Source organism: Cherax quadricarinatus, chromosome 96 (assembly GCF_038502225.1).
Source record: "Cherax quadricarinatus isolate ZL_2023a chromosome 96, ASM3850222v1, whole genome shotgun sequence".
Classification (NCBI taxonomy): Eukaryota; Metazoa; Arthropoda; class Malacostraca; order Decapoda; family Parastacidae; genus Cherax; species Cherax quadricarinatus.
Window position 1 is genome coordinate 2,895,663 of NC_091387.1, and position 23,988 is coordinate 2,919,650.

Consider the following 23,988-nt stretch of genomic DNA (forward strand, 5'->3'; position numbering starts at 1 on the left):
GATCCTTTAACTGCAACATCCCCACCTCCACACCTTCTTCAGAGTGCAGATACACTTCCCACCTGCACCCTTTCTTCAGAGTGCAGATACACTTCCCACCTGCACCCTTTCTTCAGAGTGCAAGCACTTTTCTTCCCACTTCCACCTCTCCTTTAGAGTGCAGGCACTCTACTTCCCACCTCCACCCCTCCTTTAGAGTGCAGGCACTGTACTTCCCACCTCCACCCCTCCTTTAGAGTGCAGGCACTGTACTTCCCACCTCCACCCCTTCTTCAGAGTGCAGATACTGTACTTCCCACCTCCACCCCTTCTTCAGAGTGCAGATACACTTCCCACCTGCACCCTTTCTTCAGAGTGCAAGCACTTTTCTTCCCACTTCCACCTCTCCTTTAGAGTGCAGGCACTGTACATCCCACCTCCACCCCTCCTTTAGAGTGCAGGCACTGTACTTCCCACCTCCACCCCTCCTTTAGAGTGCAGGCACTGTACTTCCCACCTCCACCCCTTCTTCAGAGTGCAGATACTGTACTTCCCACCTCCACCCCTCCTTTAGAGTGCAGGCACTGTACATCCCACCTCCACCCCTCCTTTAGAGTGCAGGCACTGTATGTCCCACCTCCACCCCTCCTTTAGAGTGCAGGCACTGTACATCCCACCTCCACCCCTCCTTTAGAGTGCAGATACTGTACTTCCCACCTCCACCCCTTCTTCAGAGTGCAGATACACTTCCCACCTGCACCCTTTCTTCAGAGTGCAAGCACTTTTCTTCCCACTTCCACCTCTCCTTTAGAGTGCAGGCACTGTACATCCCACCTCCACTCCTCCTTTAGAGTGCAGGCACTGTACATCCCACCTCCACCCCTCCTTTAGAGTGCAGGCACTGTACATCCCACCTCCACCCCTCCTTTAGAGTGCAGGCACTGTACATCCCACCTCCACTCCTTCTTCAGAGTGCAGATACTGTACTTCCCACCTCCACCCCTTCTTCAGAGTGCAGATACACTTCCCACCTGCACCCTTTCTTCAGAGTGCAAGCACTTTTCTTCCCACTTCCACCTCTCCTTTAGAGTGCAGGCACTGTACTTCCCACCTCCACCCCTCCTTTAGAGTGCAGGCACTGTACATCCCACCTCCACCCCTCCTTTAGAGTGCAGGCACTGTACATCCCACCTCCACCCCTCCTTTAGAGTGCAGGCACTGTACATCCCACCTCCACCCCTCCTTTAGAGTGCAGGCACTGTATGTCCCACCTCCAGGACTTAAGTCCAGCTAACCATTAATTTTTTTTCCTTTTTTACATCTCTCGACATTTATTCGAGGAAACGTTTTGCCACTAGCAACTTCATTAAGACTGAAGATGCCACTCGTGGCAAAACATTTCATCTAATAAACATCCTGAAGTGTATGTGTGTTTTTCCACATTTGCTCAGTATCATCATAACATTTTTTGTTCTTGGAATGACCACTACTCGTTCTTTCACCCCAGATACATATGAGAGAACCCCCATATCCATGGATTTGGTTTCCACAGCTTCAGTTATCCATGGTTTACAGTGGCCCAAAAATAACCTTTAATTTTGCTAAATAACAGCCCCAAAGCACAAAAGTAATGATGCTGGAAGTTCTTCAAAGCCTAAGAGAAGCCATAAAGTGCTTTGTGTCATTGAAAAAAGTGCAGAATTTATCGATTAAACTTTATCAGTTATGTAAACAAAAAATGACTTGTGTAGGTTTTGCTACTATCTGTGGTTTCTGGTATCCACTGTAGGCCTTGGAACACATCCCCTACAGATAAGAGGGTTACTACTCTAAATGCCCGAACAACCTCTACACCCTTTCTTCCCTTCCAGCCCTTTCAATTATACTCTTGTTGACCCCACATTGTCTTAACTTCTACACTCTGAATCCTCTGCATAATATTCACAATACACATTGCTCTCATGGGGAAGTGGAAAAGAATCCTTCCTCCATAAGCCAGGTGTGTCATAAGAGGCAACTAAAATGCTGGGAGCAAAGGGCTAGTAATCCCTTCTCCTGAATGACCTACCAAACTGAAAAAGAAAAATTTTGTTTTTTCTTTTTAGGTCACTCTGCCTTGGTGGGATACGGCTGGTTTGTTGGGAAAATAAAACACTTTCGTTTCTTCTTTTTTTGGGTCACCCTGCCACGGTGGACTGTATACATCATCTCCATGCTGAGGGACTGATTACCTCAAAATTCTCATCTTCCACCCTTCTCTGCACTGAACTAAAGAAGCCACTGGTTGGCAAAATTTTCCAGAATACAAATACCCAAACATTGCACAGGTTTCTCATTTATAGACTTGTCAGTTTTCTAAACCATTTACTGATACCACTGCATTGCTGCAGTATTAAGAAAAGTGAACATAAACTTGTAGTACCAAGTACATCTGGTCAAAAATCAGTTTACCATCAATACCACTAAAAAAGATTTCATAAAGCTTTTTAACCTAATACAGTGGACCCCCGCATAACGATCACCTCCGAATGCGACCAATTATGTAAGTGTATTTATGTAAGTGCGTTTGTACGTGTATGTTTGGGGGTCTGAAATGGACTAATCTACTTCACAATATTCCTTATGGGAACAAATTCGGTCAGTACTGGCACCTGAACATACTTCTGGAATGAAAAAATATCGTTAACCGGGGGTCCACTGTATTAACACTGCCAATAATACAAAGGGATGAAAATGACATACAATCAGCACCCAACTAGGAATTATTATTACGATCAGAACTAAGTGCTAAGCCCACAAAGATTATACAGCATTTCTCCCTACCACCTAGGAAGTATGTCAAGGTTTTCAGTACTGGAATTTAAGAATCCAGCAGGCATGTGAGAGAATGTTAGAGCAGTGTGAGTGGTAACAGGTACTGTATTTCGTGGCTTATAAGACTTGTTATAGTTTCAATGGCTTGGCATTGGATGTAATTGGGAGAGGTACAGCCCATCCCACACCCCAAATTTATAGCTCCCATCACTGACCTTCAGTTTATAGGATGCAAGGTAGTTTTTGGGACATTTTATGGAAAAAAAATGCATCTAATAAGCTGTGGAATATGTTAATTTCTGAGATCTGATGTGCTGTTAGTGTGAGGAAGGCGAGAGCTATGAAGGGTGCAAAGGAAACTGGTTAGCTGGACTTCTGGATTCTAGAGGTAAAGCAATATTAGTAAATAATTGCTAGTGTTACCTAAAGCCCACTCCTGACCTTGAGCACATAGGGTGCAGGCTGATTTTCCAGGACTTTTGGAGAGAGAGAGAGAAAAAAAAAAAAAAAAAAAAAAAAAAAAAAAAAAAAAAAAAAAAAAAAAAAAAAAAACAAACAGAATTAAGAACTATTATGAATAAAAGTAGAAGCAATCTGCAAGATTAACCTGTCATCTTTGTCATGAGACAAAAATCAAGATCAGCAATCCTACCTGAGGACAGTAGAACTGCCGTATCTGCGGATTCAGTTATCTGAGGTTTACTGTGGCCCAAAAATAACCCTTAATTTTGCTTGATAAAGGCTCCAAAGATCAAAAGCAGTAATGGTGGGAGTTCTTCAAAGCCTAATAGAAGCTGAGAAGTGTTTCCTCTAAGTGAAAAAGTGCTAATTCTTGACTTATTGTGCATAATTTATCCATTAAACTTTAATGACTTATATTTAGGGTTTGCTATTATCCGCAATTTCGGGTATCCACAGTAGGTATCGCCCCGGATACAAGGGGACTACTGTACGAATAATTTAACAGGTTTCAATTTGAAACTCATCTGAGAGGCCAAGAGTACCTCTGTGGTTGGTTGCTGTCTACAGACCTACTACCTGAAAGCACAGTGCAGTGGAAAGCAGTGTCTGAGCTTTAAAGGATGTCACATTACTGGAAAGACAGCAAGAGACTGCATCATGGACAATGTTTTCCTTCTTCAGATATTCTTGTCTACGTGGGAAAAGGTCCGAGTTAAAGGAAAAAAAAAAATACGGCCTCTCCTCACTTAGCTATGTACTTGTTTACCGACCACTCAGACTTACGACCAGCTCTTCAACCAGTATGCAAACCTAAGTAATGTATATTAGAGCTGATTTCATCTATTCTGTTTATTACAGTATACATTACACTACTATGTAAACATTTAAAAATATATTAAAAATGTTATAAATGGTGCAAAGGTAACATTACAAAAATATCTAAAGATGGTTGACACAAACCCACTTACCGATCTACTCTTAGGAACGGAACCCCGTCGTTAAGTGAGGAGAGGTTGTATTACACCCTAAGAAGTCAAAGTACATCAATGAACCTGTCATCTGTACATAAAGATGATGTTTGGTAGACCCTCTTTTAGTGTGCGGACTAGGTTAATGAAATCGGCACCTTGTGATAAACAGTGTACTACAAAAATAATCAGCACATAGAAGCTTATGAAGATGTTTCGGTCCGACTTGGACCATTTACAAAGTCACACTGTGACTTTGTAAATGGTCCAAGTCGGACCGAAACGTCGTCGTAAGCTTCTCTCTTTTATGTGCGGGTTATTTGTGTATAATAAAAATAAAAAGCCACATTTCCCTACTAAACTGTACCAAGCATACATTAAGCATCATAAATATGAACACTCATAAGTATGCCTCTAGAAGACTCTTTGACAGATTCGACAAATACCAGGGTAAATTCTGCCTGTTGAAAATTATATAAAATACCAACAATTTGAAGATTAAGACATATGCGACAGTTAGATATCAAACTTCTTCAGGTTGAGGGACAGGTCACCTCGAATACTTTTTCTCCAAGGTTGACGGACTAATTATATCATCTTTACTGCATTACTACGGCTGCCTCTGTATTTGAGCAAAGAAGCCTACTCTGTAGACGAAACATTTCATTAAGCAAGATATCCAACTGTTGCACACGTGTCTTAATTTTAAATTTTTGCAGAGAAGACAGTGCTCTTTGCCACAATGCCAAAGACCAAGAACTTGTTGTTTTTTTTTTTTTAACACAGTGATTCTCTCTCACCAAGGCATTGTGACATGAAAAAGAAGAAAAGTTATTTTTCTTTTTACATTTAGTAATTTATACAGAAGAGGTTACTAGCCCCTTGCTTCTGGCATTTTAGCTACCTCTTATGACATGCATGGCTTATGGAGGAAGGATTCTTCTTCACTTCACCATTGTTAAATATGTATGTACTTTATTTTCAATAGCCAATAAGTTCAACAACTCGAGAAATGCTGACTGATGCAGGAAGGCTGCCAAGTCCAGGAAGAACAGTTCAAACTGACCTTGCCAAACTATTTGACATCTCTCAAAATTACACTGTCAACATAATGATAACAAGGGAGGATGGGCAGTCCTTGTAGATACAATAGCATTTTTTTATTAACACAACGGTAGTTTCCCATGAAGGCAGGGCAACTCAAAAAAAGAAGAAACACTTTCATCATCATTCACTCCATCACTATCTTGAAGAGGCACACCTCCACTACAGTTAAAAAACTGCAATATTCACACCCCTCCTTAGCAGCACAAGCACTGTACTTCCCTCCTCCAGGACTCATGTAGGAGGATTATTCAGGTCAGTACTCAAAAACAATAGCACCATACCAACCAAGGCAGCACTCTACAAGAAATAACATATACTGACCAGTGTTGAGAGACTTGTTTTGTCAGATAAACATTAAACAAAATGTCATAGTTCACATAAAATGTGTTTTAATAACATTTTGCTGTGCAAAAGTGCAGGTTTAATATATTCATTACAAAAGTAAATTATTATAATCTTGAAATAAAATATTAAACAATTTAACTTAATACATTTATTCAGGTTTCATGTGAGTACATGCAATGTGCCAATGACAGCTACTTCTAAATACTGACTGATCTGTCTAATTTTTTGCATGTATACTTACATTTCAATGTGTAACAAACAGCCTTGTGAAGAAAGATATTTGCAGCTTATATTGGGCAACACTATCCAAGAACCAATATCAAATATAATGGGTAGAAGTCTCATGATCCCCGTTAAGAGAACTACAGGACCCTGTAATACAGGAAAGCTATAGAAGCCTGTAGTTTGTTGAAACAGGAAAAGAGGTCCACAGCAAGACTTAGTGAGCAGGAAGAGAGGCAGGATCACATGCCTAATCTGAATAACTATACGGATGCTCCTCCCTTTATGTTATTACAACTTTACAATGGTGCAATAGCAATGCACATTCAGTAGCGATTAATGTTAGTTCTATGCTTCATAACATTCTTCAGGCCCGGTGTGCTTTCAGCTGACTAAATTAATTGTCAGTAGCTGTACAACATGTCACTACACGTACAGTACCTGTATCATCCTTGGGTAATCAATTTAAAACAATTTTTGTACTGTACAGTACTGTATATTTATTGATAGGATAAACTAGTAATTGTTTCTTTACTCTTTCATTTATTATATCCCATTTGTATTCGACTTACGATATTTTCAACTTACTTTGGGTTCATCAGAATATAACCACATCTTAAGTTGAGGAGCACCTGTACAGTCGTCCCTTGAGTTAAGATGGTCTCAAGTTACGATAATTCAGATACAATGGTTGGTGTGTGTGGGCAGGCCTCAGCCAATCAGCTATGTGGCAGCTTGCCTCTTGGTCAACGTCTGAGCCAAGAGGAACATCAGTGGGGGTGCTAAATAGCCAATCAGGAATGGAAATGAGTGTCTAAGGTAGCATCTCAGCCAATAGCAGCATTTGTATTACAGTTTACTGTTTACCCTTCAGTTTGAAGCTCCCAGGTGTATTGCCCACACCAACTGTGCATTATTTACCCTTCATAGCTGCCTCTGTGACTTAATTACACCATTTTTTGTGCTACGAAGTCATCATGGCCCCTAATATGTTCTTTAAACAGGCAGTTTCTCTGAATATCAAGCAAGAAAGTGCAAATAAACAAACAAGCATGGAGTCAGAATTAGTGCAGTGATGCACGAGTATGACTTCCCACAATCAGTCATCTCTACTATCATCAAGCAAAAACAAATAAAGAATATTAAAGTGGCTGAAAATTTCAAGAGTTGTTTATCCACTGGGAAGGTGTAAAAAGAATCATAAAAATGCAACCAGACATTGAAAAACTGCACTCGCTTCCTGAATTTTTGAAGATAATGTTTTGCCTTATTTTAAGAGCCTCAAAAGAAACCAACAAGAACAAATAACTCTGGACAGCTTTTTCAAGAGGCAGTAGTTGGAAGGTGCTTCTCCTTTCAACCAGTAACCTCCTCTCCACCACCACCACACCACCAACTTTTCCAAGTCCAAGGTACAGTAAAAGTTGCACTTCCGGGGTCTTGGAATAAATTACATACTATAAAACCATGCATTTTAAAAGACTGGATATTAGATTAGGAGGAGGGGGTATGGAGGAAATGAATGTGTTCAGATATTTGGGAATGGACTTGTTGGCAGATGGGTCTATGCAAGATGAGGTGAACCATAAAAATGATGAAGGGAAAAAGATGAGCAGTGCATTGAGGTATCTGTGGAAACAAAGAACATTATCTATGGAAGCAAAGAGGGAAATGAATGAGAGTATAGTGGTACTAACACTCTTATATGGGTATGAAGCAGGGGTTGTGAATGTTGCAGCGAGGAGGAGGTTGGAGATAGTGCAGACGTAGTGTCTGAGGGCAATGTGTAGCATAAATATTATGCAAAGAATTTGTAGTGTGGAAATTAGGAGATGGTGAGGAGTTACTAAAGGTATTATCCAGAAGGCTGAGGAGGGGTTGCTGAGGTGGTTTAGCATTTAGAGAGGCATTTAGTAGGGGTCATCCTAGGAGGGAGGGGGTAAAGGAGGTTTTGTGTGCAAAGGGCTTGGACATACAGCAGGCATGTGTATGTTAGATAGGAGTGGAGACAAATGGTTTTTGGAACCCAACAAGCTGTTGGAGTGTGAGTAGGGTAACATTTTATGAAGGAATTCAGCAAAACTGGATAGTCAGACTTGAGTCCTGAAGGTAGGAAGTACAATGCCTGCACTCTGAAGGAGGGGTTTGGGATATCTACTGTTTGGAGGGACACCTGAACTGTCATATCTGCACACCTCTGGCACAACAGTGGTGGTGTGAATGATGGTGAAAGTGCCTCTTTTATGGGTCTCCCTACCTCGGTGGGAGAGGGCCAGTGCATTGAAAAAAAAAAAATATGAGGATTGTTACTGGAAAATGAACAAATTATAGAGGGTTCTATAGTACAGTATCTACTGCAAGGGGTCTTCTATATGCCTGTCATATATGTATAGGGATTAGTAGCTCTCCACTATTTTTTTTATATACAGCATCCTATAGTAGTGATCCAAGGTACTGTTAATGGCAACAGCACATATTTATTGTGCTGACTTTGCATGAATTTCATTTCCTCGTCCCTAAACCTTTTTTCCATATTATTAACCACTTTGGTAAGTAATGTTTGTCATCTGCACTGCTGCAATCCTTACTGCTTGATGCTATTTTGGATATTATGTTGAATGAGTTAAAATATAGAGCGTGCATTGAAGCGGGACGTAATTTAAAGCATGATGTCTTGTGCAAAACAACCAGTGAAAAAATAGTGAAATTCCAAGCAATTTCATGATTTCTCACATTATCAAGGACCTTGTTTTACATATTGTGATATTGTCTGTTTATTATGATCTTACTGCATGATGTCTTATGTGAAGGCTGTAGAGTAAGTCTTACTTTCTAGCCAGTCACATGGGAGCAGTATGGTATGAACTCTCAAAGAATTCTTTCGACACAGTGCTACACAAGACTTGCGAGTACAAATAGATGAGTATTACAGTAGGCTGCGAGAGGTCGTTTAAATGGGATAAAGGTGATTGTAAAGCGAATTTGTTTCTTTGTGTATTTTGTCAAATTTACGTTATGCGAACGGAAATGTGGGGCATTACTGCAAATGGTACTATATAAAAAGAGGCACCCTGCCTAGTTTGGAAAAGGCGCATGTGTTAAAAAAAAAAAGACTTTGCAATCAACCATGTCATTTTTATACCTAAAATCGATAGTAAAGCCCTCTATAAGTCAGTCATGCACACAAGAACCCTCCATAAACTATCAGTTGAAGATAACCATTTCTCTCCACACATCTACATGTCATGCAACTAAGAGCAAGAGAGGGAAAATAGACACAAATGCAGTATAATGTGATCCTTTATTAACTGTTTCGCCCACACAGTGGACTTCATTAAGTCAAACATACGTATCTAGGGAGCATAGCAATGTCTATAGTCTGGTGGGAAATACTGAGCATTTCCCACCAGACTCTTCACATCACTATGCTCCCCATATATACGTACCCATGTACTCTCTGCTCAGGTAGATCTGTTTGTCTGCTGTGTGAGCCAAACATGGTCAATATTACATATTACAATAATCATGAGGGAGCGCTAAACTCATAGGATTATACAGCACATGTGGGGGGGAGAGAATGGAAGGTATTCGGGGAACTGGAGCACAGATCCAATTCCCTAAATCAAGAGCCCATCACCAGCATCAAGGTACCTCCCTTGAGGGGAACATAGTCAATAAAGGATCGCATTATACTTCATTTGTGACTATTTTTCCATTGTGTCGGTATTTTATACCAATTATCTCCAAGAACAAGAGTCCTTAAATTTAGCTTCCTGATCAGATAACAGAGAGAGAGAGAGAGAGAGAGAGAGAGAGAGAGAGAGAGAGAGACTTCAGCCCACCAACACTATTACATCAACCTATAAATGGTATAACATGCAATGTTGGAAGTATCATATTGATGATATACAGTACCAACAAGTTGATGAGATACATATGCAATACCTGGGCAATAAAGGTACCCAAGTATTGTACATGTGTCTTATTCATCAATGTTGGTAGTTATCATATTATTGAAGATATACAGTACCAACAAGATGATGACTGAGACGTATATGCAACACTTGGGAAATACAGGTATGCAGGTGTTGCACATGTGTTTTATTCATCAGTGTTAGTAGCATTAGGAATACAAGTTAATGGAAACAGAGAAACCCACTTAGAGACCTAAAGGAAACAATTAAGAATAGGTTGTGAAGTTTTACCTCTCACTGCTGAAGACGGTCTCAATTAGACACTGAAATACTTTTTTTTTTTGACACACCGGCCATATCCCACTGAGGCAGGGTGACCTAAAAATACAAGTCTTTCTTTTTAAATTTAGTAATTTATACAGAAGGGCTTACTAGTCCCTTGGACTAGTAAGCCATGCATGCCATAAGAGGAAACTAAAATGCCAGGAGCAAGGGGCTAGTAACCCCTTCTCCTGTATAAATTACTAAATTTTAAGAGAAACTTTCGTTTTTCTTTTTAGAACACTCTGCCTCAGTTGGATAAAGCCGATTCATTGAAAAAAAAATTCTTCACATCTCCCAATGGGTTTCTCCACTATCATACTATACGTCATCGACTTTAAGCACACACCTAAATTCTGAATGTAAAATAATTTTGAATAGAACTACTGCAAAATTATTTAAAATACAGATATGATGAACTTTTTCTGTAAAATTTTTTTTTGGTCAAGTGAAGGACTGAATATTTTTCTTTGTCTTTGACTCAGAATTTAACTATAATTCTCAAAAATATAGAAAATAACATTTAGAGCATTTTCCCTTATTCATAATAAATGAGAAAATTATGAATGTTATAATGGGCAATTTCTTTATAATAGAACTTTTTCTGAATTCCAAAACTCTGAATACAAAATATTTTCTACAAATTTTAGAATTTTTCAAAGTAAAAATTTTGAATTTTAATTTAGAAAATATTTAAACCAATTTTAATGAACAAGAAACAATGGCTTCCAAATAAAAGAAATTAAAAATACTGCAACATATTCTCTATTCAGAAAATTTGAAAAGAAACAATTCCTAACATGAATAAAGAAAAATATATAATGTCCATATTCTCCCAGAATAAATTAAATTCCACTTTCTATTAAGAGGAATTTTCTATAACTCAAACACAAATTAACCCAAGTGCCACAAGTACTGGAAACTTCAATAATTATATAACACATTAACCACCAATGCTATAACATAACCTGCTCCTTTAACTACAAATTTGTATTCACGTAGGTAATTACACATATCCATGCGTGGAAAACAAGCGTATACATACCGGTGGAGGAAAAGCCATAGGGGGGAGATTGCTGGGAGCACGGGAGTGAAAGTCCCGCATCTCTCGCATGAAATCTTGGTAGGTCTGCAATGAAGATTCCAGACACTGTTTATAAAAAGATAATGGGTGTGTCAAGAATGCAGACTAGTCCCCTCCCCCCTCCCCCCTCCCCAAAAAATGAATATAGATAAATATACAAATGAAAAAACAAGAGCAGAAATACTGCTATGGATCATTGTGCCAGTGAAAAATTGAGGACGAGATCAGTGATATTGTACACAATTGCCAGTGAAAAACTGAGTAGGAGAGCACTTTGCCAGTGAAAAATTGAGTATGAGATCTTTGTGCCAGTGAAAAATTAAGTACGAGAGTACTTAAAAGGAACATGCTGTGCTCCTGGTGACGTAACTTACATTTACCTCTTTTTTAGTCAAGCATTGAAAGTTCAGGTGGATCAGAGGCGGTGAAATTCTATTATCCCTCTCACCTACTCAACTGTAAAAATCTAATGAAAAATTTGATGACGAAACATTTTACTGTGCAAATAACCACAACAATGTTTTAATGTGAAAACAAGCATCTTTTCACTTCTCTAAAGCATCAGATTTTGAACCTTGTATGCTCGGCAGTTCATGACCAATTTTCACATAGAAAACAAAAGTACAAATGTGTATGAGGCTGATTTAAATACACAATGTTCTTTAAAAGAAATACTCTGACATGAAGTATCATTGCACTTAAATGATGAAACAGAAAATTAAGGTTTCAGAATCTCCACGACTACGGTGCTCTTCGCACCTACTGCTAGGTTGAGGGACTGATTACCTCATCTTCTGTACATAGTTCTCCTGTCTTCAAGTTATGTCCTGGAATTTGTATTGATAAAGCCACTGGATGGCGAAACGTCTACAATAAAGATACCCAGATGTTGAACGTGTCTCAATTTCATCAGAAAATAAAGCGTTACAATAATGCATACATTCCCCAGGAAATGCATCTTTTTTCTTTGACCACTCTATTTAACGGTCATTTTATTAACTTTTTCACACATCTAGGCTTAGGACTTAGAACCTGGGTTATAGGAAGTACAGAGCCTGAACCCTGAAGATAAAGTGAAGATGCTGCGGGAAAGAGTGCGAGTTGAAATACAATGTCCACACTCTTCTGGTAAGACAGCTATTGAATGAACAAATATGAATAAGTTCCATTCTTTGGCTCATTCTTTCTTGATGGGAAAAAGCATATAACAAAAAATAAAAATGGTTGCCCTACTAGAGATATCTAAATAATGAAAATAAGATGATCAGTCTTCAAGGTTACATAAATTCCTAAATATTATTTTACTTAAAAATTTAAATTTACCTACTATACTTAAAACAAACTGTAGAAAACACTGCAGTGGATCAAAAACTAAAATTGAAAAACTTTGATATTATAACAACTGTTGAATCAAAAGAACATGGACAGAAAAATATTATTTAGCCAAGCATTCAGCTCACACACTGAGGTCCGGGAGTCAATCCCCGGTACGGGTAGAAACATTAGGATGTGTTTCCTTAAGACACCTGCTGTCTATGTTCACCCATCAGTAAAACAGGTACCTGGGTGTTAGTGGACAGGTGTGGGTTGCATCCTGGGGACAAAACTGAGCAAATTTGCCCAAAATGTCCTACATAAGGGGCTTGCTATATAGCTGTATGTCACTGATGTCAGTTAGGTCTATATACCTTGTACATGTACTTGTAGAAATAAAGATTATTATACACGAAATCACAGCTTCCCTATCTTCATCAACATTTAACAATTCCTCAAAATATTCCTTCCATCTTCCCAATACCTCTAACTCTCCATTTAATAACTCTCCTCTCCTATTTTTAACTGACAAATCCATTTGTTCTCTTAAGAAAGCCTAGAGAACAAATGGATTTGTCAGTTAAAAATAGGAGAGGAGAGTTATTAAATGGAGAGTTAGAGGTATTGGGAAGATGGAAGGAATATTTTGAGGAATTGTTAAATGTTGATGAAGATAGGGAAGCTGTGATTTCGTGTATAGGGCAAGGAGGAATAACATCTTGTAGGAGTGAGGAAGAGCCAGTTGTGAGTGTGGGGGAAGTTCGTGAGGCAGTAGGTAAAATGAAAGGGGGTAAGGCAGCCGGGATTGATGGGATAAAGATAGAAATGTTAAAAGCAGGTGGGGATATAGTTTTGGAGTGGTTGGTGCAATTATTTAATAAATGTATGGAAGAGGGTAAGGTACCTAGGGATTGGCAGAGAGCATGCATAGTTCCTTTGTATAAAGGCAAAGGGGATAAAAGAGAGTGCAAAAATTATAGGGGGATAAGTCTGTTGAGTGTACCTGGTAAAGTGTATGGTAGAGTTATAATTGAAAGAATTAAGAGTAAGACGGAGAATAGGATAGCAGATGAACAAGGAGGCTTTAGGAAAGGTAGGGGGTGTGTGGACCAGGTGTTTACAGTGAAACATATAAGTGAACAGTATTTAGATAAGGCTAAAGAGGTCTTTGTGGCATTTATGGATTTGGAAAAGGCGTATGACAGGGTGGATAGGGGGGCAATGTGGCAGATGTTGCAAGTGTATGGTGTAGGAGGTAGGTTACTGAAAGCAGTGAAGAGTTTTTACGAGGATAGTGAGGCTCAAGTTAGAGTATGTAGGAAAGAGGGAAATTTTTTCCCAGTAAAAGTAGGCCTTAGACAAGGATGTGTGATGTCACCGTGGTTGTTTAATATATTTATAGATGGGGTTGTAAGAGAAGTAAATGCGAGGGTTTTGGCAAGAGGCGTGGAGTTAAAAGATAAAGAATCACACACAAAGTGGGAGTTGTCACAGTTGCTCTTTGCTGATGACACTGTGCTCTTGGGAGATTCTGAAGAGAAGTTGCAGAGATTGGTGGATGAATTTGGTAGGGTGTGCAAAAGAAGAAAATTAAAGGTGAATACAGGAAAGAGTAAGGTTATGAGGATAACAAAAAGATTAGGTGATGAAAGATTGAATATCAGATTGGAGGGAGAGAGTATGGAGGAGGTGAACGTATTCAGATATTTGGGAGTGGACGTGTCAGCGGATGGGTCTATGAAAGATGAGGTGAATCATAGAATTGATGAGGGAAAAAGAGTGAGTGGTGCACTTAGGAGTCTGTGGAAACAAAGAACTTTGTCCTTGGAGGCAAAGAGGGGAATGTATGAGAGTATAGTTTTACCAACGCTCTTATATGGGTGTGAAGCGTGGGTGATGAATGTTGCAGCGAGGAGAAGGCTGGAGGCAGTGGAGATGTCATGTCTGAGGGCAATGTGTGGTGTGAATATAATGCAGAGAATTCGTAGTTTGGAAGTTAGGAGGAGGTGCGGGATTACCAAAACTGTTGTCCAGAGGGCTGAGGAAGGGTTGTTGAGGTTGTTCGGACATGTAGAGAGAATGGAGCGAAACAGAATGACTTCAAGAGTGTATCAGTCTGTAGTGGAAGGAAGGCGGGGTAGGGGTCGGCCTAGGAAGGGTTGGAGGGAGGGGGTAAAGGAGGTTTTGTGTGCGAGGGGCTTGGACTTCCAGCAGGCATGCGTGAGCGTGTTTGATAGGAGTGAATGGAGACAAATGGTTTTTAATACTTGACGTGCTGTTGGAGTGTGAGCAAAGTAACATTTATGAAGGGATTCAGGGAAACCGGCAGGCCGGACTTGAGTCCTGGAGATGGGAAGTACAGTGCCTGCACTCTGAAGGAGGGGTGTTAATGTTGCAGTTTAAAAACTGTAGTGTAAAGCACCCTTCTGGCAAGACAGTGATGGAGTGAATGATGGTGAAAGTTTTTCTTTTTCGGGCCACCCTGCCTTGGTGGGAATCGGCCGGTGTGATAATAAATAAAAATTATTATTATTATTATTATTATTGTGTGTGTTCGGTGTTTTTCCATGAATAAAGCAAATAGTTAAATTAGGAGAGATCAGACCACAAATCTTTTTATCATAAAGAAACCTATGGCTGATGTTGCATTTTTCTTATCTCTCAGAAACTATGCACAAAATTTACAAATCAGGATAGCCATAAAAATTCATCTGAAGCACAATTTCATGCACAATGATCAATAAACAGCTGCTCTAGACTGTAGTGGTTATTTTCACTTTAGTAATAGAGTACTTACCAGTTTATGGCTGCTTGTACCATTGTAAGAGGAGCCTTCTCGGCGTGGTACACTGCGATACACAGGTGATCTTTCCCGCATACGCTCACGATTATACGTGTTGCCTGAAACAGCGATGTTAATACAGCGTACAGTATTTTTTTTTTTTAACGTGCTGGCCATCTCTCACCGAGGCTGAGTGACCTATAAAAGAAACACTTTCACCATTATTCACACAATCACTGTCTTTGCAGAGGTGTCCAGATATGACAGTTTAGATGTCACTCCAAACAGCCAATATCCCAAACTCTTCCTTTTAAGTGCAAGCACTGTACTTCCCACCTCCAATTAATATACAGGCATACCTTGTAATATGACGGCTAAAATTCCAGGCCGCCACCATAAAGCAAACCACAGCCTTTTCTTACACTTGTCAGTGCATATAAAACCTAAAAACATGTTTATATTATCATTTATTAAGTGCACAAAACACTAGGCCTAAAAAAATACAAAAGTCAAAATAAAAAAAAAATTTGAAAATTGCCGAAAACCATCTTATGAGTAAGGCAAATGCCAAAAATAACAAACATGAATATAACTGAAAATCACCGTATTAATGAGGTATGACTGTACAGTAATACATAATACACATCTGATCATTGATAAATTAAATTCAAGGACTAATGAATTTACATCAAAAATAAAGAAGTTTAAAAATGTATTATTACACCTGCAAGAAATGTTGGAAGCAATTATCTTACTGCTATTATCCATATAGAGTACAGAACCAGTTCCAGGACCTCTTTGTCTGTACATACTAGATGAAACAGTAGATGATATGGGAATACTACTGACGTCATGTACACGATCGATATAAAAACCAGTCCAGTAAGTCCTTGACTTACGAAAATGTTGAGAATCTCCCGTATTGTGTATAATAATAAACGTAAGTAACTATTCTACAGAATTCATTACCTTTGTAACTTGTGAGCTCATTACCTTTGTACCTAGTTCAGCTATCAAAACTTTGGGGGCCCAGTCCCTGGACCCATTACGTACCTCTGTAATCTGTAAATACCTTTGTAACTTGTCATGATTGTGACTAGACCTACCTGGAGTTCATTACCTTTGTAAATTGTGAGTTCATTACCTTTGTAAATTGTGAGTTCATTACCTCTGTAACTTGCTCAGCTATCAAAACTTTGGAGTCCAGTCCCTGGACCAATTATGTACCTCTGTAATCTTTTGACTACCGCCCACAGGATGGGTATGGGGTGCATAATAAACATATTAAACTAATTAAACTAACTTGTGTATAATATTCATAATACAGGAAGTCTTCAACTTACAAACATGTTGGGGACCTTCTGTACTGTGTATAATAATGATATTATATGTACATGATACATGAGATTCTCAATGAGTTCGTAAGTATAGGATTTACTGTACAATAAAACCTTCAGTTTAACAGAATACCTCGACAAAGGATGAGGCTTATGGTGATTGTGATGAGTGGTGATCAGATTATTTTGCTGTTATTGTAATAATAAACAATTTTGAAACCAATGGACAGAGTGATCATAACAGTAACAAAATTCCATAACCATTCAACTTTAAAAGTTGTTTCTGAATTAACTGGGCCAGCAAGTTTAGTCCCATATTTACAGAATCAATCCAAACAAGGTCCACTTCACCGACAGTATATGTACTGCAACTGGTAACTCTGTTCAGATAACTTGTGCCTGTACAGCAGGTTTTGTCTAGTGAAGCTGAATTGCCACCACCACCTATGTACCTGACCTCTCCTGGCTCCTGAATCTTCCTTGTTCCTGACTGTATAGCTTTGTCTAGCAAAGCTAAACTACTGCTACAACTGTACCTGACCTCTCCTGGCACCTGAACCTTCCTTCTTCCCATTTGACCATAAACAGAAATATCAATCTCAATCTCAAAATAATGAATCTTAACTAGTCATAAGTTGGCCTGTGATACTCCAATACTGAAACTACGTATAGTGCCAAAACAAAAGCATTCACATTGCTAAACTCACAACTAGTATTTAGTCACTTAGCCATAATACCAACTTATCTCATAATTTTGTAACATTTTAAACCTAAGATTTAATATAAGTCTGCCCGAAATGCCTAGCCATGCTAGGCGTTCTAGTGGTACACTCTGTAATTATTATTTTACTACATGTAAACCACACAATAACCAAATTCTGTAAACTCAGCATTGTAATACTTATAGAGAATAAAGTTTGAATTTGAATTTGAATTTGACTGTACAGCTTTGTCTAGTAAAGCTAAACTACCACTACAACTGTACCTGACCTCTCCTGGCACCTGAACCTTGCTTGCTCCTACCTGTAGAGCTTTGTCAACTGATGTTTCACTTTGTAGAGTTTTATCTTATATTTTGCAGTGTAGAGCTTTACAAACTAGTTTTCTGGGTTCTTCGACTCTCACAGGTCAGGTCAGGTCAACACACACACACACACAGCCATCACAGTAAGAGGACAAGCATATACAGATACACACTAGGTAGGAGCAAGATTTGACGCTGAAGGGCTCTTCATCCAAGTCCTTTAAAATGAAGGCTTGCTCCACATTGTCCCCATCAAGGGACTGTACCTTGATATTTTTTCTTGATACCAGGAATTGGACCTATCTTCCACCTTAAATTGAATCTGACTGCATTCCACTTGTGATTTCCTGAATGTCACCAACAGGTTTAGTGCTCTTCCCATAATAAATGATAATTATAATAATAAAACATTAAATAATAATAATATAAAACATTAATATAAAATACTGAATAATAAAAATAATCACTGCAAATCAATACTAAGCAGCAGAAAATAATATTAAAAATAATAATAATCACTATATTTCAATACTAAGCTGCTGAAAATAGGGAATATTCTATAGGAATATTTAATTAATGAGAGCTTCGAATGTGTCGTCACCGACCTGGTTTTTCAGTTCTGCCTCGGAAGTTTGGCGGCCCTCTCAATCGTTTGACTCGGGGACCATAATCCTCACCCTCGTACCGTCGCCGTCGACCACCACCACGACTGTTAAAAGAAGAACTTCTTTATTAATGAGATTTAAATACTTTGTTGAATACATGTTTTTGTATAAAATATAATTATAATATAGAGAGAAAGGGAAAGAAGAAAGGAGGGAGGGAGAAAGAGCAAAAGAGATAGGGAGAATGGGAAAGACAAAGAAGGATATACAGTGGACCCCTGCTTAACGATCACCTCCCAATGCGACCAATTATGTAAGTGTATTTATGTAAGTGCGTTTGTACGTGTATGTTTGGGGGTCTGAAATGGACTAATCTACTTCACAATATTCCTTATGGGAACAAATTCGGTCAGTACTGGCACCTGAACATACTTCTGGAATGAAAAAATATCGTTAACCGGGGGTCCACTGTATACGTGTGTGTGTGTGTGTGTGTGTGTATAGTATATATATATAGAGAGAGAGAGAGATAGAGAGATAGAGAGAGAGAAATAGTATTTGAGAATACCTGCAGTAATTTAAACTATACAACAGATCATTAATTAGCAGAAGATCGGTTCATTGGCATCAAACATTATTTGGCAATCTTGCTCGACTATAGAAAAAACGTGAATGGATGATGTTGCTGAAAATTCAACACAACCTCTCCCCTGAAGGAACCAGAAAATCAATGGCCTGTACGAAGAGGATTTAATAAAAAAAAGCAAGTTTATTACCTATTTTCAAGAAAAAAATTCAACATATCTGATGGTAGGTAAAAACTGTAGTAGTAACGTAAGGAAAAAACAAAATAAGACAAGTTTGTTTTCACATCTTAGGCACAGAGAGAATATAAGTAATTATAGAATATCTTGGTATTAAAAATAAATAAGAAAAAGGTGTAATGAATGAATGGTAATTTATGAAGTGTAATACATGATAATGAGGTAAAAATGTGAACTAACAAAATATGTGGCAAAGAAAAAGATAAGTATTGTGTTTGAGTAACATTAAGTTAACACTGTGTATAGGATAAGAAATAAGAAAATTAAAGGGAACCCAAGAGTTTATGAGTCTATCAAGACAAAACCCAAGAGTTGGGACACAGACTGAGAATGTAGAATGAAACAACACAATGAGTCTATCAAGAAAAAATGCAAAATATATACAAATTATCAAGTGCAACAAGATCACAGTAAACAGGCGACATCACAATATGCATGATTTCTCACATTATCAAGGACATATCCTTGATCACGTGAGAAATCACAAAAGCGCTTAGATGTTCGTTATTTTTTCACAGTGGTTGTTTTGCAAACTATGAAGTATGTAGTACAGTGGACACCCGCTTAACGATCACCTCCCAATGCGACCAATTATGTAAGTGTATTTATGTAAGTGCGTTTGTACGTGTATGTTTGGGGGTCTGAAATTGACTAATCTACTTCACAAAATTCCTTATGGGAACAAATTTGGTCAGTAATGGCACCTGAACATACTTCTGGAATGAAAAAATATTGTTAACCGGGGGTCCACTGTATAAACTTTTCAGATGTAAAGGAATACAGGGTCTAGCAATACGAGATATAAGAGCAAGATGCTGAGAGGATCAGCGAAAGACACAGAAGAACAAGCCATCAAGGAGACAATGTTTTTGCTCTGTGTAGAGCTTTATCAAGACTTGACAAAGTTATACACAGAGCAAAATGCTCTCACAATATAAACTTGCCCATGTATATGGTACACAGGTAAGTTACTCCAACTTATATATATTCTGTAAAGAGTAAAAAAAAAATTTGTAACTGGTTTCGAACAGGGACTAAGATTCCAATAACATGTACTATACATATTTAAAATACAAAGAACACTTATAAAAATTTCTCAATTCATTTTCTATATGCAATACAATGAGACTAAAAAAAAAAATCACCTACCTCACTCACTCTTTAGAAAAGATTTGTTTAGAAAGTATTTAGTTAGTTAATATGACTTGTGCCATAATAAAGTTATTGTAGCAGTGCTGGGAGATTATTAAGGTTTTCCTTAACACTAAGTTATAACTAAAGTGATAATGCTGGTGTTAAGTGAAACATTTCCCTCATCACTATAATAATGATGAATATGTTACAATATCATGGGCTGAATAATTCACTATCAACTCACAATCTAGAGAGGCAACCTCAAATGACACCCGAAATGCCCCGGCATGATAGTGGTTTTCTTTGTACTTAACAAGTCAAAATTGTAATCACACATTATAAATATTGCAAAGAAATCAAATCTTTATCTTTCCTCTATGTTATGGACCACTGCAAGCAGGTTGCCAACAGCCTGGTTAACCAGACAAGCACAAAATGAGCCTGGCCTTGGGCCAGGCTCCTGGAGGTTTACCTTTGGTAAACCAGAGGTTTATCAAAGGCAGTCTTACTGGCTGCAAGATCAGCAAATAGAAGATTGATCCTCCACCACTCCTTGCGCTGAATGACCCATATGCGTTTAGTGCTTCACATTAACATTTCAAGTCACAGCTGCTATACAGGTGATGCTCAACTTACAATATTTAGACTTTATGATGGTGCAAAAGCAACTGAACTTTGGAGATGAAATTTGAGATAATTACCCAGCATGAAGGCGGCAAGTCCATAATTTGTATTCATTTACTTTTCAATACTGGTATTTACAAACAGTAATTATTTTTTTATTTACTTATTCAGTGTCAATTGTTATTTATTTACTTATTTAGCATGTGATATTCATATTCGACTTAAGATATTTTCGACCTGTGATGAACTTGTCTGAACGTAATCTCATGATAAGTTGAGGAGCACCTACATGTGACCTGATGTAATGGTCGAGAATCAAAATATCAGCTAAAGTTTCCTCTCTAAATTGTGAGTTAACTGTGAACCAAACCATGATAAAATCAAATATACTATCACCACCTATGTGTAACAAGTTGTCTAACAAACTCCATACTTGCCAGAGGATGCAAACTGGTTTGATAGCACTTTTTAAAGAGGCTCCATCCTGCCACCTCCAATTTCCACCACAAAAGCCTGATATGGGAGGGTATAGGGGTCGTGGGATCTGAGGAGCACTGGAACCTGTAAGTTATTCTCTGCTCTGTGCACACCAGCCTTGAACCTAACCTGCTGCATAAGCAGGGCCCTCATTTACTAAGTTTATTTTCTATCAATTTAAGAACAGTAGAAATTCTGTGTCAATTTTGAATAGCACAACATAAACATCAAATGGCTTATCAAATTACAAAATGCGTAGGGTTCAAATCCATGGCAATAGTAGTAAAACTTAAAAGCCAGTGTGCTTACTACTGGTTAGCACACATAAGAATATGAAAAAGAAGCACTGCAGCAGGCATACTGACCCATGCTAGACAGGTCCAAGTTACCTAGTGGCCTAAGCCACTGTTAGGTCTTGTCAGCCATGGGTTCAAGCCCCACCCGACCTGCGATTTGTTTGATACTGTGTTATTACGATTTTGTGAGTGATCTAATAGCTAGCCATAAATTTTTGGATAAACAGCTAAGAGACAGGTCAAGAAGGCTAGTAATCAATAATTTTTTTTATAAATAGTACCTAAGAGACAGGTCAAAAAGGCTAGTAATTTATATTTTCACCAATTACACATTGTTGTGCATTTAAGTCACTTATTAACCCAAGGTGTATTAATACAATTGATGAATGAGTTGGTGATTGATAATAAAATGTGATAAGTAATTACAGAAGAAAGCAAAGGCAGGATACTGCGGCACTACCAAGAGAAGTGCATTCCGTTGTTTCTGCGACTGATTCGTTAGTGATTACTCTTTCGGCAACCCACCACCACAATTGCCGGAAAACCCCCAATGACATCATGAACTTCAACCTCGCATCCTGTGGTGTGAGATCATGTTACAAAGCTGTACAAATCAAGCTACTTTGTTTCCTACCTCTTCAATGACTGGTTCAATAAAGTCACTATTATGTATGTATTTCCAGCACTTACCTCCAGAACTACAATTGGGGACAACCTAGGATAGTAGAGCCCCCATATCCATGGATTTGGTTTCTGCGGTAACATTCTGGTGGTCAATCCCATAGCCCCTTAGGTTAGGGGTTCCTAGCTGCGGGTATCCATACCCCTTGGGGCTATGGGAACCAAATACAGTGGACCCTCACCTAACGATATTAATTGGTACCCGAGAACGAACATTGTTAGGCGAGTTTTTTAGCGTTAGCCGAGGCAAAATGTTAGCGTTAAAATGTATCGTCAGGCGAATTTAACGTTATGTGATGCTTTCGTTAGGCGAGGGTCCACTGCAATGGGGCAATGGGAGCCAAATAATGGGGGTATGGGACTCAATCTTTGAACAATTTAAAAAAGTTGTTACACTAGAATAAACTACCAGTTGTCCTGTCCATATGTAAAGTAACACCAAGCTAGTGACATCTTTTGAAGTCATAATGGTACCTAGTAGAACTGATGCTGCATCAAACTATTGACATCTTGTGAAGTCTTACTGGTACTTAATAGGACATGATGATGATTTTGACAGTCTGGTGAAGGGGGTATAAGGACATATTGGGCAATCCAAAAAAGTTAAGTACCTCTACCTTAGGCTATCATAACCCATAAACCCAAAAATAACATTGGGCAATCCAAAAAAGTTAAGTACCTCTACCTTAGGCTATCATAACCCATAAACCCAAAAATAACAGAGGTTACTATGACTCCAGTAAACAAACATCCGAACAACAGAGCATTATAAAAGCCTGCTTTTGTTATTTTGATGATGGTTTCATATTTCTGGGGACGGCTTGCACTCCCAAGATAGGGGTAATGCTCTGGGTGAATTTATTTAGTAAAAAACTTGTTTTAGGGCTGATAACATGTGGTATTTTTTAGTGATGTTTACTGATGGTGGTGGTAGGCGATGGTGGTAGATGGTGATGATATACCTTTATTTTTGATGAGTTCCAAGAGTCTTTATATTGGTGCTAGGTGGCGGTGGCGGCAGTGGGGGTGGTGGTTTACATGCAGTTCAAACTTGTCAGGTTTGTGATTCCATACTGTGTATTTTACTAGTGATGGAACAATGCCAAAATGTTTGCCTATATTGATAACGATACCGATACCATAAAAATTAGCCGATCAAGAATGGCCAATACCCACCAATAGTGATACTCCATTACAGGCTGATGCTTATATACCATCAAAATTAGCCGAAACCCACAGATACTGATACTTTGTCTCATCCCTACATTATACATTACTTTCAGACTCGTCCTCCCAGCATGGTACAGCAATCCTGTAATTTTTATTGGTGACACCAGCGAGGCTGAAAAACAAGTGAAAGGCAAGAGACAAGAGATTCACTCAGTGCATTTTTGTCAGTGTGATCTCAGAATTGAAATGAAATGTTTTAAGAGAAAAAACATCAAAGAAGCAAATTTTGATGATCTAAGGTCCTATATGCAAATAACCTACACATGAGAGAAACTATGTGATGACACTTTGGTCCAATTTGGACCATTTACTAGTTATCTGTGTATTGTTCCAGTTCTTTCTAAGGTCCCTTTGTGCAGTGAACCTACAGCCTGGTTCCATCCTCATTCTCGTCTAGGGATATCAACCATGCCTAGTCACTCCAACACGTACAAAAAGTCAATA

The 23,988-nt window shown here is 38.5% G+C and overlaps 1 protein-coding gene across 7 annotated transcripts in view; it reads right to left on the bottom strand.

The window, feature by feature from the left end:
* LOC128701784 (YTH domain containing 1) overlaps positions 1 to 23,988 on the bottom strand; it is a 114,929-nt gene that overhangs the window by 16,609 nt on the left and 74,332 nt on the right. For 5 of the 7 annotated variants that reach the window (XM_070104996.1, XM_070104992.1, XM_070104995.1 and 2 more), the window contains 3 exons: positions 18,279 to 18,382; positions 15,328 to 15,431; positions 11,178 to 11,282 (listed from right to left, as the gene is read on the bottom strand). In XM_070104996.1, coding sequence (XP_069961097.1) covers positions 11,178 to 11,282; positions 15,328 to 15,431; positions 18,279 to 18,382 — 313 coding nt within the window. The remainder of the gene's footprint in view (positions 1 to 11,177; positions 11,283 to 15,327; positions 15,432 to 18,278; positions 18,383 to 23,988) is intronic. The other 2 variants (XM_070104997.1, XM_070104993.1) reach the window with 1 other exon arrangement.